The sequence below is a fragment of the Candida orthopsilosis genome, assembly GCF_000315875.1.
Source record: "Candida orthopsilosis Co 90-125, chromosome 6 draft sequence".
Lineage (NCBI taxonomy): Eukaryota > Fungi > Ascomycota > Pichiomycetes > Serinales > Debaryomycetaceae > Lodderomyces > Lodderomyces orthopsilosis.
In genome coordinates, this window is record NC_018300.1 from 141,489 (window position 1) to 155,355 (window position 13,867).

General features: G+C 37.1%; 8 protein-coding genes across 8 annotated transcripts; 3 read left to right on the plus strand and 5 right to left on the minus strand. All coding sequences in view use genetic code 12, as the record gives it.

Moving 5' to 3' along the window:
• Positions 1–153: 153 nt before the first annotated feature.
• On the plus strand, positions 154–255 carry CORT_0F00874 (hypothetical protein; the record flags this gene model as incomplete). Its single annotated transcript, XM_003870396.1, has 1 exon — positions 154–255. The coding sequence occupies one exon, from the start codon at positions 154–156 to the stop codon at positions 253–255; it is 102 nt and encodes a 33-aa protein (XP_003870445.1).
• A 571-nt stretch (positions 256–826) lies between these two features.
• CORT_0F00877 (hypothetical protein) lies at positions 827–928 on the minus strand (the record flags this gene model as incomplete). The annotated part of the gene is made up of 1 exon (XM_003870397.1): positions 827–928. One exon carries the CDS (start codon positions 926–928, stop codon positions 827–829), a length of 102 nt encoding a protein of 33 aa, XP_003870446.1.
• A 913-nt stretch (positions 929–1,841) lies between these two features.
• CORT_0F00880 (hypothetical protein) lies at positions 1,842–2,954 on the minus strand (the record flags this gene model as incomplete). Its single annotated transcript, XM_003870398.1, has 1 exon — positions 1,842–2,954. The coding sequence occupies one exon, from the start codon at positions 2,952–2,954 to the stop codon at positions 1,842–1,844; it is 1,113 nt and encodes a 370-aa protein (XP_003870447.1).
• Positions 2,955–4,770: 1,816 nt separating this feature from the next.
• On the minus strand, positions 4,771–5,547 carry CORT_0F00890 (mitochondrial ribosomal protein of the small subunit; the record flags this gene model as incomplete). The annotated part of the gene is made up of 1 exon (XM_003870399.1): positions 4,771–5,547. One exon carries the CDS (start codon positions 5,545–5,547, stop codon positions 4,771–4,773), a length of 777 nt encoding a protein of 258 aa, XP_003870448.1.
• A 92-nt stretch (positions 5,548–5,639) lies between these two features.
• CORT_0F00900 (Tip41 protein) lies at positions 5,640–6,848 on the minus strand (the record flags this gene model as incomplete). Its single annotated transcript, XM_003870400.1, has 1 exon — positions 5,640–6,848. One exon carries the CDS (start codon positions 6,846–6,848, stop codon positions 5,640–5,642), a length of 1,209 nt encoding a protein of 402 aa, XP_003870449.1.
• Positions 6,849–6,949: 101 nt separating this feature from the next.
• On the minus strand, positions 6,950–10,447 carry CORT_0F00910 (glycerophosphocholine phosphodiesterase; the record flags this gene model as incomplete). The annotated part of the gene is made up of 1 exon (XM_003870401.1): positions 6,950–10,447. The coding sequence occupies one exon, from the start codon at positions 10,445–10,447 to the stop codon at positions 6,950–6,952; it is 3,498 nt and encodes a 1,165-aa protein (XP_003870450.1).
• Positions 10,448–11,540: 1,093 nt separating this feature from the next.
• CORT_0F00920 (Car1 arginase) lies at positions 11,541–12,491 on the plus strand (the record flags this gene model as incomplete). Its single annotated transcript, XM_003870402.1, has 1 exon — positions 11,541–12,491. The coding sequence occupies one exon, from the start codon at positions 11,541–11,543 to the stop codon at positions 12,489–12,491; it is 951 nt and encodes a 316-aa protein (XP_003870451.1).
• Positions 12,492–12,952: 461 nt separating this feature from the next.
• On the plus strand, positions 12,953–13,672 carry CORT_0F00930 (hypothetical protein; the record flags this gene model as incomplete). The annotated part of the gene is made up of 1 exon (XM_003870403.1): positions 12,953–13,672. The coding sequence occupies one exon, from the start codon at positions 12,953–12,955 to the stop codon at positions 13,670–13,672; it is 720 nt and encodes a 239-aa protein (XP_003870452.1).
• Between the last annotated feature and the right edge of the window lie 195 nt (positions 13,673–13,867).

Genomic DNA, 13,867 nt, shown 5'->3' on the forward strand with positions numbered 1-13,867 from the left:
ACTGCATATTCGGTAAAACGCCAATGCTTCTAGAAACTTATGACTTAAGAATATAAATAGGAGAAGAATTCATCCCTTTTCAAATAACTCGAATCCACTTCTCTTTTCTTTCTTCTACATTACTCCCACTTCAAACACTTTTCTATATCGATAATGAGTTCTAAAGCTACTTGTTCTTGCTGCTCCAATACTTGCTCCTGTGAAAATACCTGCAAATGTGAAAGTACTGACAAATGTACTTGTCAACCAAAGTAATGACGTCCTATCTCACTGAAGGTTGCTAGGCTTCTTGTTGGATATAGGTCTTTTATCGCTAACTCTCCAATATGAATTATATGCTTTAATTTATTGTGCAATTGTAGAGACTGTTTAACTCTGACACTACAGATTGAAGCCCATTCAAGATCACCAGGGTTTGAAACTGTTTTTGTTGTGAGAAAACACCGACTGAAACGACCGCTTCTATTCCCGACCCGACAGAGAGTCTGGAAAAAAATAAAAAAGTTCCAGCCCGACCGACTGTCACCAAATTTGCAAATCGAAGGACAATACACATCTCTTCCTTGTGACTTTTGATTCGTTAACACCACACAATTCGCCAAATCTACCAGGTAATGTCAATTCGTGGATCATAACTCATAAGAGCGCTGAAACGTTCAAAGTTAAGGCAATTTAGAAGTCTCCGAAAATAATCTATAAGCAACACTTTTTGAATGAGCAAAGTTGCATAAGATCAAGCACCCTACAAAGAAGTTTCAAGTAACATAAATCATCATATTAGATTAGCTATAGACCTACTTATTTAAAGCAATGGCACAACTGGGATTTATTTGGAGCAGCTATTACATTTGCAACCACCTTGATCCTTTGAACAAGTACATGAAGTACCACAACTGCAGGTTGACTTTGATTCTTCGCTGGAACTCATGATTTATATAGATATGGGTAGATGAGTAAAGGCTAAAATGTATATGAGCTTTGATTCAATAAAGTAAAACTGATATTGAATTGTATAGTATATAACAATGTTTGAATCTTTGTAAAAAATGAAGGGGAGAGAATTTAAAAGCTATTTATCCAAGTAGTAAATTTCAAAGTGGAAAATTTATAGTCGTACACAAAAGAAAGGGATGACTGTATGACGTGTGTATGCTTTGTTTGTTGTTGTTGTTGTTTGGTATTTTGTACTCCGAATGCGGCGGCTTCCTAATTGGAAAACTCAGTTTAATCATTAATTCTGTTTATATACAGGATATGAGCATATTCTTATTAACATAATTTATGCCAAGACATACCTACCATCTGACACAAGGGGCATAAATATCTCAGCTTAAAAAATATTAAGAATTTGCTGTATGGATATATAACCTCAGCAAATATCCCTCAGCTAAAATACCTCCATAGTAGAGTTTACTTCCTAAATTTTATCTTAGGCATTTACAGTGTTTTTAGTTTTTATTAATACGAGTGCTACATAACTATTCAAATCAACGCGACATAATTATTCATACGAAAACGACATAAAATTTTGTACCAATGCGACATAATAGTTCAAACCAGTGCGGGCGTTGTTCGATGCGTCTTTTATATACAATACAATACACAGACTCCTGACCTCGTGAAGAGTAACGCTTGTAGCTACTTGAGGTAAGTCGGGTGGGGTGATACACCACCACCTTGAAGATCATCTTAGAACATGATAACATCAAGGCTTTCTTTCAAGCAACTTATGTATCAACAAGAGAGAAATTTTATTTACATGTCCATAATATTCCTCCGTAGACGAATTTGAACTGGTGTGTTATTCTTTACAGGTCTACTTGTAAGATAAAGCTACTCATTCAAAACCAAAAGTCGACAATGTCAGTGTCAGTGGTGTGCTTCACAGGAGCAATTCCGATATGTTTGGTTTCCAAGTCCTTGACAAAATAAACTTCTCTAAGGAAAGGAAGTCCAATTCCTGGAAGCCCTCCAGAATTAGAATCGTCGTATATATGACTACCACACCTGCTTTCGTCACCCGGTATTCTGTAAAAGAAGTTTGAGTATGGTACAGTGATATTGATTGGACCAAGATCAAAAGTAAACTTATCCGTTGTATCCAAAACTCTTTTGCAATCAAAAAGTCCAAACTGGTCTTGATGCAACTCAGCACGGATTCCTTCAACCATATATTTTTCCAATGAAACCCAAGCATTTCCGGTATCAAAGCCGACAAGTTTCTCGAATGGGAATACTTTACCACTAGCAGTGGTTATTGATGTAGCATTGATGTTTTGTTCGGCATCGAAAAGCGCCAATTCTCCTTCGTATTTGGCTTTATCAATACCTCCTAAGAGTAAAGTACCTTGATTCTCTTGTCCTAAATACACCGAGTAACCAGCACGATTGATCAATCCAGCATTCTTGGATGCAAAGACATAATTTGATTGCACATCCTGTGACTCTCCAACGCCAAAGACACCAATATCGCCTGAACTGATATAACTGACATCAAATTCAAAGTCAGGGATTTTTCTACCATCATCAAAGTATAGGTCATCATTGGCTTTGAAACTTTTTGTGACAGCGGAACCATCACCATAAGCCAGATCTGATTCCTTGGTGGAGTTCTTGAATGTAGACGAATTTTCTGGATGGAAAACAGCGTCAGCTGCACATGTCTTTTTCTGACAAGTTGCACCAGGAACTGGCACATTCAAGCGAACACTACCTGTATCAACAGTAACTCTTACTGGTTCTTGAGAGGAGCCTAATTTCAATTTGGTGTACCACCTAGCCCCAGTGTCAGCAAACCATTGCAGTTCTGACGGAGTTCTCTTGTCGAGCAGATTGAATCCATCACGTTCAAGCTCATGAACAATAAACTTGTTGTGTCTCTTTTCAATGGGGGTACCATTGGTGATAGCAGCCAATAAAGTAACCAATACTGTAGTTTTGAGTAAGGATAACATTGCGAGTTTAATTTTGATGTCAAAGGGGTGCTGTAAATTGCAAGTAGAAGAGCTAGCGTGCTCTATTTATAGTAATGCCGCAGCAATAAGGTACATTTACTCGCAATCAACTAGAGTCAAACGGCATTAGGCAAATCAATAGCAGACAACGTGGGGGGGGCACACAACCTCATAAGAACTCATAACCATTAACTTTGCAAGAACTGACGTCACAGGCACCAAAGCATAACTCGATTGTTGAAGATGCTGAGGTGAAGAAAACCATGGACTGCATAGCAATCCTCATAACCTCTCCTTGGGCTCCACGAGATATTGCAACGATGTAGTATTCTTTATTTGTACCTTTGGCTTGTATACTCCTTGTTCATTCATTGGTGAACGGGGAACTCGTTGCAGTTTTGTTCTCAGATATTTTGCATTGTTCTATACGTCTTTTATAAACAATACAAAAGTCATGTAACCATGGAGTACAAAAGAAAAAGATGGTTTAATTGCTATCATTCCAATGAGTAAGTAGTGGTCAATTAATATTACGAACTTTGTTTCGCAACTCATAGTACTCAAGACAAAGGCAGTAACAAGTTATGTAGCGATTAATTGGCTTACTCTAGTTGAGAAAAGTTTAAGGAGATGGCGTTGTCATCTGACTTCTATGCTTCTCCTATTCGATCAGCCAACCTCGATGATGTCACTCTCATCAGTGTGCATCACGAAAGCTATACTAAACTTGTACGTGTCAGTACTCTGATTCGCTGCCAACGGATGCGTACCCAGTTGTCTAGACTTTGGGGCACATAAAGAGAAAGACAATAAGAGACATTTAATAGGAATACTTGACAAAAAACCATCTTATTGATTTTTCTTTAGTTTATGTAACTACTAGACTTTTAAAAATTGAAGTCAACAATATTGCTCTCATGGGGATGCTTCACTGGAGCAATTCCAAACTTGTCCGAATCAAAAGAACTAGCAAGATAAATTTGTTCGACGAATGGGACACCAAGGTTTTGATCACCATGAGTAGCATAGGTATTTTTAACAACGGTTGCACAATAATTTGGATTTTTGGATTGCTTGGAGTACAATCTTGAGTAAGGAAGAATGATAGTGATGTTCCCCAAATCAAACTTCAAGCTCTTATTTCCATTCAATACATTTATACAAGATGCTACTCCAATTTCATCTGCGCTAGCTTCTTTATTGATCGCGTCAATAATGTTTTGGCCCAATCACCCATGTGTATCTCCTGAATCAATACCCGATGGGCTCGTAAATTGAATAACATTGCCATCTCTCGTAGTGATGGATTTACCCCGAATTTGGTAATCAGTATTATCAAAGAGCGCCAAGTCGTCTTCGTATTTAGCCGAATCAATTGCGCCAAGTAAAAGAGTTCCTATTTTATCTTTGTCGTCCAAGTACAATGAATAACCAGCATGGTCAATTAATCCAGCTTTTTTGGAAGCATAAACATAACTTGCATTTTGATCAGAATAGTGCCTAATACCAAACCAATCCAATTCAAAACTGGTGGCATTAGCCACATCAAACTGAAACTGCGGAATCTTGTCACCACTGCCAAGGAAAAGATCGTCATAGACTTTGAAGGCTGTCACTTTAGTGGCACCCCTTCCGTAACCTGAAAAAGTTGAAATACTCAGGTTGCAGAAGGTGTTTGCTTCAAATCACTACATCAGACCATTTTAGACTCAGCAACAGCTGAGGTTGTCTCTACTCCTTCTACAACCATTACATTAGGATATCACTCCGATCATGCCTATTCAACAATGTCTCTATATACAACACCCTTCCTTACTTACACCTGGAACAATCTCTTATTAATAACATCCCAATTCAAATGATCCCACAAATTATTCAAATACTCATTCTTTCCTGTGACACCATAGTCTTCGACATACACATAATCCCAATAATTAATAGCCAATATAGGCAAATATTGTTCATCTTCAATAACTTCTTCACCACTAGCTCTTTTTTGTAAATTAGCTAAGCTATTAAAACTGAGCTCATCAATCCCACCATTCAAATCCAATTGTTGACGCTTACCGAAATAATAAGGTACTCCATCATTGTTACATTGAAGAAATTGCAAGTTCTTAGTCTTATCTTCAACAAGGTAAATCCATCCTTGTCCATAGGCATTCTCTGCCATCGTTAACATTTTGGTCCTCAATGCATCAACATCCAAAATATCTTGATGTATTAGTTTTTCCATAAGGAATCGTGATGGTTTGCTCGATTTCGAGGTTGACTTATCCGTCAATTGTTCAAAAAAGAAATGATTCATGTGTGACATGGCAGCGTAATGGAATGCATGTTGTTGTGTAGTTTGCTTTGCAGTGTTGAGTAAAATTTCAAATGGTTTTTTCGTCTCATTGGCAGTGCCATTGGTGAGTAAAGTCAAGTTAGTTAACAAGTAGGTTTGATAATCAGTCCATGCTGTGGAGTAGCCTTGTGGGGATAAAAGGCCCGATATTCCTTGGTTTGACCATATTTCGTGATTTGCCAATCTTGGTAATGTATGAACAGATCGAAACTGTCTAAAGAGACTATTTCGGCTTGACTTGAACATATGGGGTCTAGTGCAGCTGGTTCAGAATAGTTGAAAAAATTTTTTTTTGTCGCAAAGAAATATCAAATCTGCAACAAACAAATGCATTTTCTTTACTCTACTATACACTTTTCAATAGTCCTATTAACCACTGGTATATTCAAACTAACCCAATTCTGATCCCGTAGTAATCTCTTTGGGTCGTTATTTACCTTACCTCCACTTCCACCACCCGACGCAGCCAATTTCAATACCTCATCATAATCACATTCTTGCAATTTATACTCTCGTATCACTTCATTTGATTCAAAATCAATGAAAATTCGACAATCTCTAATCCTGAAAATAACATTATCTATCCTTAGGAAGAACCGACATAATAGTAATAAACAAGTAGGCATGACTCTAATCTTAATCGAAAGCATACTGATTCCATTATCGGCCAATTCGTCTTCATACAAAATCATTTCATCAAAGAATAGGATTGGGTCAGGGTTCATTAATCGATTAACGGGGATTTCCAATGATTCATCGGCAACAAAGTTAAACCCACGAGTATGTCCCACGTAGTTTGGCGAGTATGTCCAATCATATGGTTTTACGGCATCCATATCGGTTAAATCACTAACTTTACCACTCATTTCATCATCGGCATGAGTTGATGTTTTGGCATCACCACCCCTCTCTTGCTTCTTACGTCGATTTTGACGCAGTTGTAACCATTCTTCATGATAACTCACTTTCAAATGACAATCGTCTTCCAATGTATCCAATGCGTCTATCGAATTAAACCAAATCTCATGCTCTTGATTCCTGCTACTACCACCAGTATATTTAATCCGAACAAAGTTGTTACCGAAAATCATTTCTGGTAATGGAAACTCAAATTTCGTATCGCCTAAATGATCAAGTTCAGCTGAAGATAATATTGGTTTCTTGATAGTGTAAATCTCCCAATCGTTGACTTTAATTGATGGTTTGTCCTGTACTGGGAACGACAGTTGAGGAGCCGGGATAATTATACTACCGCAATGTTGACACTGGGGGTTCTTGCACTCGCCGTCGTGGTTCGACGGTATGCTAACCTTTGGTTTGGATATTGGTGCTTTAGATTGTTCTGAGGCCACTGGAGCATGACTTCTAGAGCTTCCTTGTAATGGTGGTAATGGTTGCCTTGTCGCAGGTGGTGCCCGACCTCGGGTATGTAGTTGCACCATCTCTCTAGCTGCATTGACATGCACCGCATCAATACCGCGTCGTGGTTGTGCTGGAATAGTAAAGTTCAGTGGACGAGTAGTTGGTTTGTCACTATCCTTACTCATTATGCTATAGTACTACTGAGTGTAGTCTTGACGTGATTCTTTAAATTTTCTTACAAATCCGTCGCGCAATAAATATATAGACACATTCTATTTTTACTAATCTATTCACTACCTGAATCTTCAAATTCCTTTCTTGAATCATTATGTTCTCTCAAACCTTCTCTTACCGCCAAAACACTATCAACGATCACGGCATCAACACCGGCTCTCATTTGAATCTTGGCTAATTCAGGGTCATTATTTTCGACTCCATAAGTAACACACACCAAACCTGACAGCTTGACAACTTGAGCCAAACGAGGAGTCTTGACCAATGCTTGTGCCGCTGATACAATTCCAAGCAAATTCCATTTCTTGGCAAATCTGATAGCATTTTGTAAGGATGATGCACGGATATCGGCCATGGGAGCAGTACCACCTTCAGTTAGAAACAAAATCGGCATAGTAGGTTGTTTCAATGAAAGTAAGAGACATACATCGGGATGAAATGATGAAAAAACAATATGACGGCCATTGGTATTTTCATCGTAAACCACTTTTAATATGGTGTCCAAGTACAAATTCAAATCGATGGCTAGTTCACCCATACTTTCTTGTTCAGCCTCATCCAACATGGGATACTTCAATTCAATATTGAACCCAACATTTTGGGGTAATTTCTTAAACAAATCTTTCAAAGTGACGAAATTGGAGGCAATGGAACTTCCTCGAGCATTTCCCTTGTAGCCTTTACTTTTCCAAGTTTTGGTCAATTTCATTCGTTCATCAAATTGACTAGCGAAATCTCTATCAACTACATCATCATGATGATTTCCATTCAATTGAAAAGAAGATTTTGCTCTAGGTTTGGATCTTATCAACACTTCATCATCAACTGAACGGTTAGGTTTTTCGCTGGCCTTGTTTAAGCCAAGAAATTGCTCCAACGTTAATAAATGCATGGGAATATCGACTCCCAGTTCAGCCACAGTGAAATCATGGTAAACTACGGGAACAAAATCTTTCGTCAATTGTACGTCAAACTCCACATACGAAGCGCCCAATGAAGAAGCAGCAATAAATGATTCAACCGTATTTTCACCCAATTGTAATGATTGTCTACCACTGACATTTTTACCTAAACCTCTGTGACCAATGACTCTAGTGGATACCAATTGTTTCCAATACGTATCTGATCTAGCAATTGTCATGGCATGATGCTTGAAGGGCAAGATTTGCAAATATTCAAACCTAATAAGCCCCAAGATGTCCAAATTTGTAGTTTCGAGGATGGGAATGGTGATATTGTTATTTAGTGAGCGTAAATGAGGCCCCACTTTAGTATATGCGTCCTTCAAAAGAGCAATAGCTCTTCCCAACACCTTTTTATTCACTTGATAAGTTGGGATCAAATCAAAGGTAATAATAACATCATCAATCGAAACATTATTAGCAAGCTTGAACGAGATGGGATCAGTAGCACTTCCATGATAATCCTCTAAAGGTAGATCAATCACCACCGGTGGTTCAACTTGTTGGTTAGTTGACTTGTACCTACACGTAATTGACAATGACAAAGCTGTATCCAATTCAGTGGCGAATGATTTTGCCAATGAAATCTTGTTCAATTCAACTGGAGCCCGATCATCGCGCAAATCAGTTGTTCCCAAAGTAACCAAAATCAAACTTTCATCTTCGCCGAGGTACCTATGACCAAATGATTTCACGGCTTTGACTCGTTTCTTTCTCTTTGGTGATGTTGAACGAGACACATTACCAGAGGAGTTATTCTTCAACTGCTTGTAAAACTCATTTACAGCATGTTTATGAGCTTCAGGTAATCTATCAATACTCGTAGGAAGAGCACCATCATCTTTGGCTCGTAACACTGGACTAGCAGCTTCACTAGGGATACGTGTGATGTTATTTTCTGGATGGTATGTATCATAAAGCAAAAGCTTAGGATCACGAGGAAGTAATAAATCAGCCACGTTTAAATGTCCTCTTAAACAGGCATGTTCCATTGGTAACCAACCAGAATTATCAACAATGTCGTAATTAGCATCGAATTCTTTTAGTAGTTTGACAATTTCACTATATCCTTCACAAGCAGCAATGAAAATGGGGGTCCATCCAAATACTTGTTCTCCAATTTCGGTGTTTGCATTGGACTCCAACAAGAATTCAACTAAACCAGAAAGATTCATTTTGGAAGCAATGTATAATGCAGTTTCATTCCTGTGGTTTTCATCGGTATAATCAATATCAATACGACCATCAGTGATTAATGAATTTAAGATACGACTGGAGTTTAATCTCACTGATAGAAGCAACAAATCGGGGCAAGTTAGTCTCCGAGGACTGTTGAATTTAATCAATACTTCAGTAGTTTTTGGATGTTTACCAATAATTGATAAGTGCAATGGAGTTAAATTTTCTTGATCACCCCAGATTTCCATATTATCAATTGATGATTCACAATCGATCAAATTCCATTTTGAGTAGTAATCCAACAAAATGGTTGTCGCCTCAACAAGTCCATATTGAGCAGCATAATGCAATGGAGTTCTATTGTAGTGATCTTTAGCAATCAACAACTTCTTATTATCTAGTTTGTTTAAGATCTGCAACAAACCACTAGTATTATTGATATTGTTATTATCAGCACCATTAGCACCACCAACTAACCAATTTGGTGAATCCCCAGGAGTCAATTGTTCTTCTTTAATAAATTGGTTTTTTCCAAGACTAATGACATTATGATGAAAGAAGTTTCGACCGTTTATATCTTTTTCATCATATAAACTGTTCAAGTGTCTCCAAATCAAATTGATACATTTGTCAGCATTTAAAAGGGAGGCCTTGTTTAACAAAGAGATATTAAATTTTTCAGTCTTGTTTTCCAAAATATTCTCTTCCAATGCTTTTGAATCATCATTTTCCAAGATTGTTTGGAATGATTCAACATTATTTTCAATTCTTAAAGTCTCCAATTTTGTTTCACTTGTTGATCCCATAGTTCCCAACTGTAACAAAATACGATGGATTATATCCAAATTATTTGCCACTTCTGCTTCATTGGCAAACGGTAACGCATCAATTCTTGTAGATAAATAAGCTTCTTTATTATTACGTGATACATCAATTTCGCTAACTTGCCCATCATTTAAAATTGATGATAATTTCTTATCCAATTTTTTCAAAATCTTGATAAATCCACGATGATTCAATTCTCCAAACCATTTCAAATTACGAAACAACATTCTCAATTCAATCAAAATGTTGACAATTTCATCCAATTCCTCTTGACTTTCAACTTTATGAGTGACTATATTGTCATTATAGCCCAAGACTTGAATAATTTTGGTTAATCTTCGTTCATATTCCTTGTATTTGGCATTGTAAAACTCATCAACATTTTCAATATTTCTATCAATTTCGAAAAAGAATGAACTCAATGTTTCCAGAATCAATTCAGGATAAGATGCTTCATCTATTTCATTTTCCTCTTCCTTCACTGAATCGATTGATTTGATGATTTTCTTCAAATGTTTATAGTTCATGTAATAAATCGACCATTCGGGGATCTGATGGGATAGATATGTCTTTCCGAACTTCATTGCATCAAAGATAAGACGTAGATTGTTGTTTGTTTACAGTCTTGTGGACTTTGTCTCGGTTGAATTTGAATTCGTTGTAAAGTAAAGCTTATACTTGCCAAAAGGAAATTTACTACTAACACGCGAAGTTTTGAGGTCGTATCAATGTATATGTGTGTATGTTGAGGTAAGTAAGTATACGTGTAATCAAATTTCGCAGTCAACAAATGTGAGCTAATGAGTGAGGAACGTGGGCATCTCTTTTTCTCTTAATCTAAGACATAAATTTATATACAGGAGAGCGTATTCGCTATGACGTTTATGCACCAATGCCTATCTAAACAGTAATTTGAAGGGAATACGAGCTACGACATTGCATTGACAGGGTTTGATACACCAGTTTGGTCTACTGACTTTATTGAGTTACTCTCAAGGATAGCACTGAACTACTGGATACATATTACCGTCACATCACCACAATATTCAGGCTTACGTCATCGGTAAAATACACTTTAAGAGGAGCTACGAAGTTTGGGCTCTACGGGATCAAGGTCATTCAGATAACGCAATCTCCACTTTACACATTAAAAAGACCTGTCATAGTCCACTAACTTGTCGGCTTTAACATGGAGTATCTTCCTTTGAACTCCGAAGATTCCACATGGCTGTACTCGCTTTTGGATGCCCTTGAGAGGTGTACTAAAAACATTGAATGACGCTGTCTATCCCTCCTCTTTTTGATCTCTTAACTTTTCCTAGATTCACAACGTGGGGTACATACTTGCATGCATCACTAACAGAGTAATCAACGCCCCCGAGTTTATAACCGATGCTATTCTTTTCGCTTTAAATTGTCATTTACAGACATGGGAAAAAAAATCCGAAATTTTGCCTATCAAAATTGTTTTTTTCTTGATGTTCCATTTTGGGTTGCATTGTTAATTATATTTCCATATCTCTAAGTCATCGCACTGCATTGCCATTAACGGATAGATCTATATCCGTTTACAGTTTATCAAATCCTTCACCATATGCCATATAAATACACCAACAACTTTCAGTTTCTTTCAAAATACCTCCCTTTTTTTCCTCCAACTACAAGTCTATATTCCCAATGTCTATCGAATACAAATTTCATCCTGATAAAAAAGCTACAATAATAACAGCACCATTTTCAGGCGGTCAACCAAAAGGTGGTGTTGAATTAGGTCCGGAATACATCTTGAATGCTGGTTTCCAAAAACAAATTGATTCCCTTGGATGGGCCACCAGAATAGAGAATCCATTGGGAGATGTATCACTTGAAGAAAAGAAATCTAATGTCAAAGATGAATATGGAGTCAAAAATGCTGCTATTGTTAGTAAATGTTGTCAATTAATATTTGAAGCTAGTAAAAAGAGTTTGAGTGAAGGGAGGTTACCTTTGGTAATTGGTGGTGATCATTCAATTGGAACTGCAACTGTCGGTGCCAGTCTAGCTCATAATCCAAATACTTGCGTTGTATGGGTTGATGCACATGCTGATATTAATAGTCCAAAGACTACCGATTCAGGTAATTTGCATGGGTGTCCGTTAAGTTTCTTAATGGGAATTGATGAAGAATCATATCCCCCCGAATATAGCTGGGTTCCACGTATATTAAAGTCAAATAAATTGGTATACATTGGATTAAGAGACGTCGATGAAGGTGAAAAGAAAATTTTACGTGATCACAACATTGCCGCTTTTTCAATGTATCACATTGACAAATATGGTATTGGAAAAGTTGTTGAAATGGCATTGGATAAAGTCAATCCAAATCGTAATTGTCCCGTCCACTTATCATATGATGTCGATGCCATTGATCCTTCATTTGTACCAGCTACTGGTACCAGAGTTGAAGGTGGATTAAGTTTAAGAGAAGGGTTATTTGTTGCTGAAGAAATTGCTCAACTGGGATTATTACAAAGTTTAGATATTGTTGAAACCAATCCAATGTTGGCTGAGACTGAGGAACACGTTTTGGATACTGTAAGTGCTGCTTGTGCTATTGGTAGATGTGCTTTAGGACAAACTTTGCTATAGAATTATATAGTAGTAAAGGGTTAATAGAATATTTGAAACCGTGAGGAGTATATTTGTTGTATGTAGTGAGCTCTTCTCTCCCTTTGTTAAGCGAAAGAATGTCGAAGAACAAATCAATTAACCCATTGTACATATTTGACAAAGAAAAAATTACACTCCACAATTTGTACATACAATTTGTGCATAGCGTGTTGTGAATCTTATAATTGCTATGGGAGTGGTTGGAAGAATTCAGGAGAACTTTCTCTAACCGGGTGTGGATAAAGTCTTCAAATGCATTGTGTAAAAGAAATATGGAATGATTGCTCGGTAAGTTAGTACTCACCATCCCTTTTCAATAAAACCATATAAGTAGCCAATTCTCTCCGAATTTTGCAATCGACCAATTCAAAAGAACACCTTCTTCAAACTAATTTCACCTAAATTTATATCAATCAACCAATACATCAAAAAATACAACAATGTCTTCCGTTATCGTTTCAAACGTCCCAGACAAGGTTACCCCAGCTGAACTAATTAAGTTCTTTTCGTTCGCCGGTCGTGTTTCAGATTTGAGACCGTTAAGTGAAAAGGGCAAGTACCAAGTAGTATTTGAAGATCCAAAAGCTGTGTCCACTGCATTAGTCCTCAACGACGCTGAATTGGACAATACATTTATTAGAGTTGATGAAGATTTAGAACTCACTGATGGTGAACCTGGTGTTGCTCCTCAACAGGGTGGTGTTGAAAAAGAAAGACAAGAAGATATTCAAGCTACTTTGAGTGATGCTTATGGTCAAATTAGACATAAGTACTCCGCTGATCTTCATCAAGAAGATAAGCCAAAATATGCTGTGTTGGCTGAGTTGTTGTCTCATGGATACTCCCTTTCCGATGATGTTGTTAAAAAGGCTGCTGACTTGGATAAAAAGAATGGTCTTTCTGAAAATTATCAAAATTTCATCAAGTCATTAAATGAAAATAAGGAGAAATGTCCAGTTATTAGAGGTGAAGAGAAAATTGGTAAAGCCTATGAGAATTCTGATTTGAAGAAATACTTTGATAACTTGAGTGATGAAATTTCTCATTCAAAGGGAGGTTTAACTGTTAGTCAATTTTATCAAAAGGTTGCTAATGATGTTAATTCAATTCGTGACCAAGCAAAGAAGTTGGCTAAAGAAAGACAACATTCAAAAACTTAGTTTGTATGGTTCTATAACTTTGAATTCAAGTAAATTGGTAAACGTAATGTAACTTATTGACTTCCTTTATGGAAGATGGTAGATTTGCATTCTTATTAATTTGGTTGCCTAGTTGGTTGAAATCGAAACTAATACCATGTCACCTAGTTTTGGTCTAAACCTGGTGATATTGCTAATGTAAACATCCCAATTGTG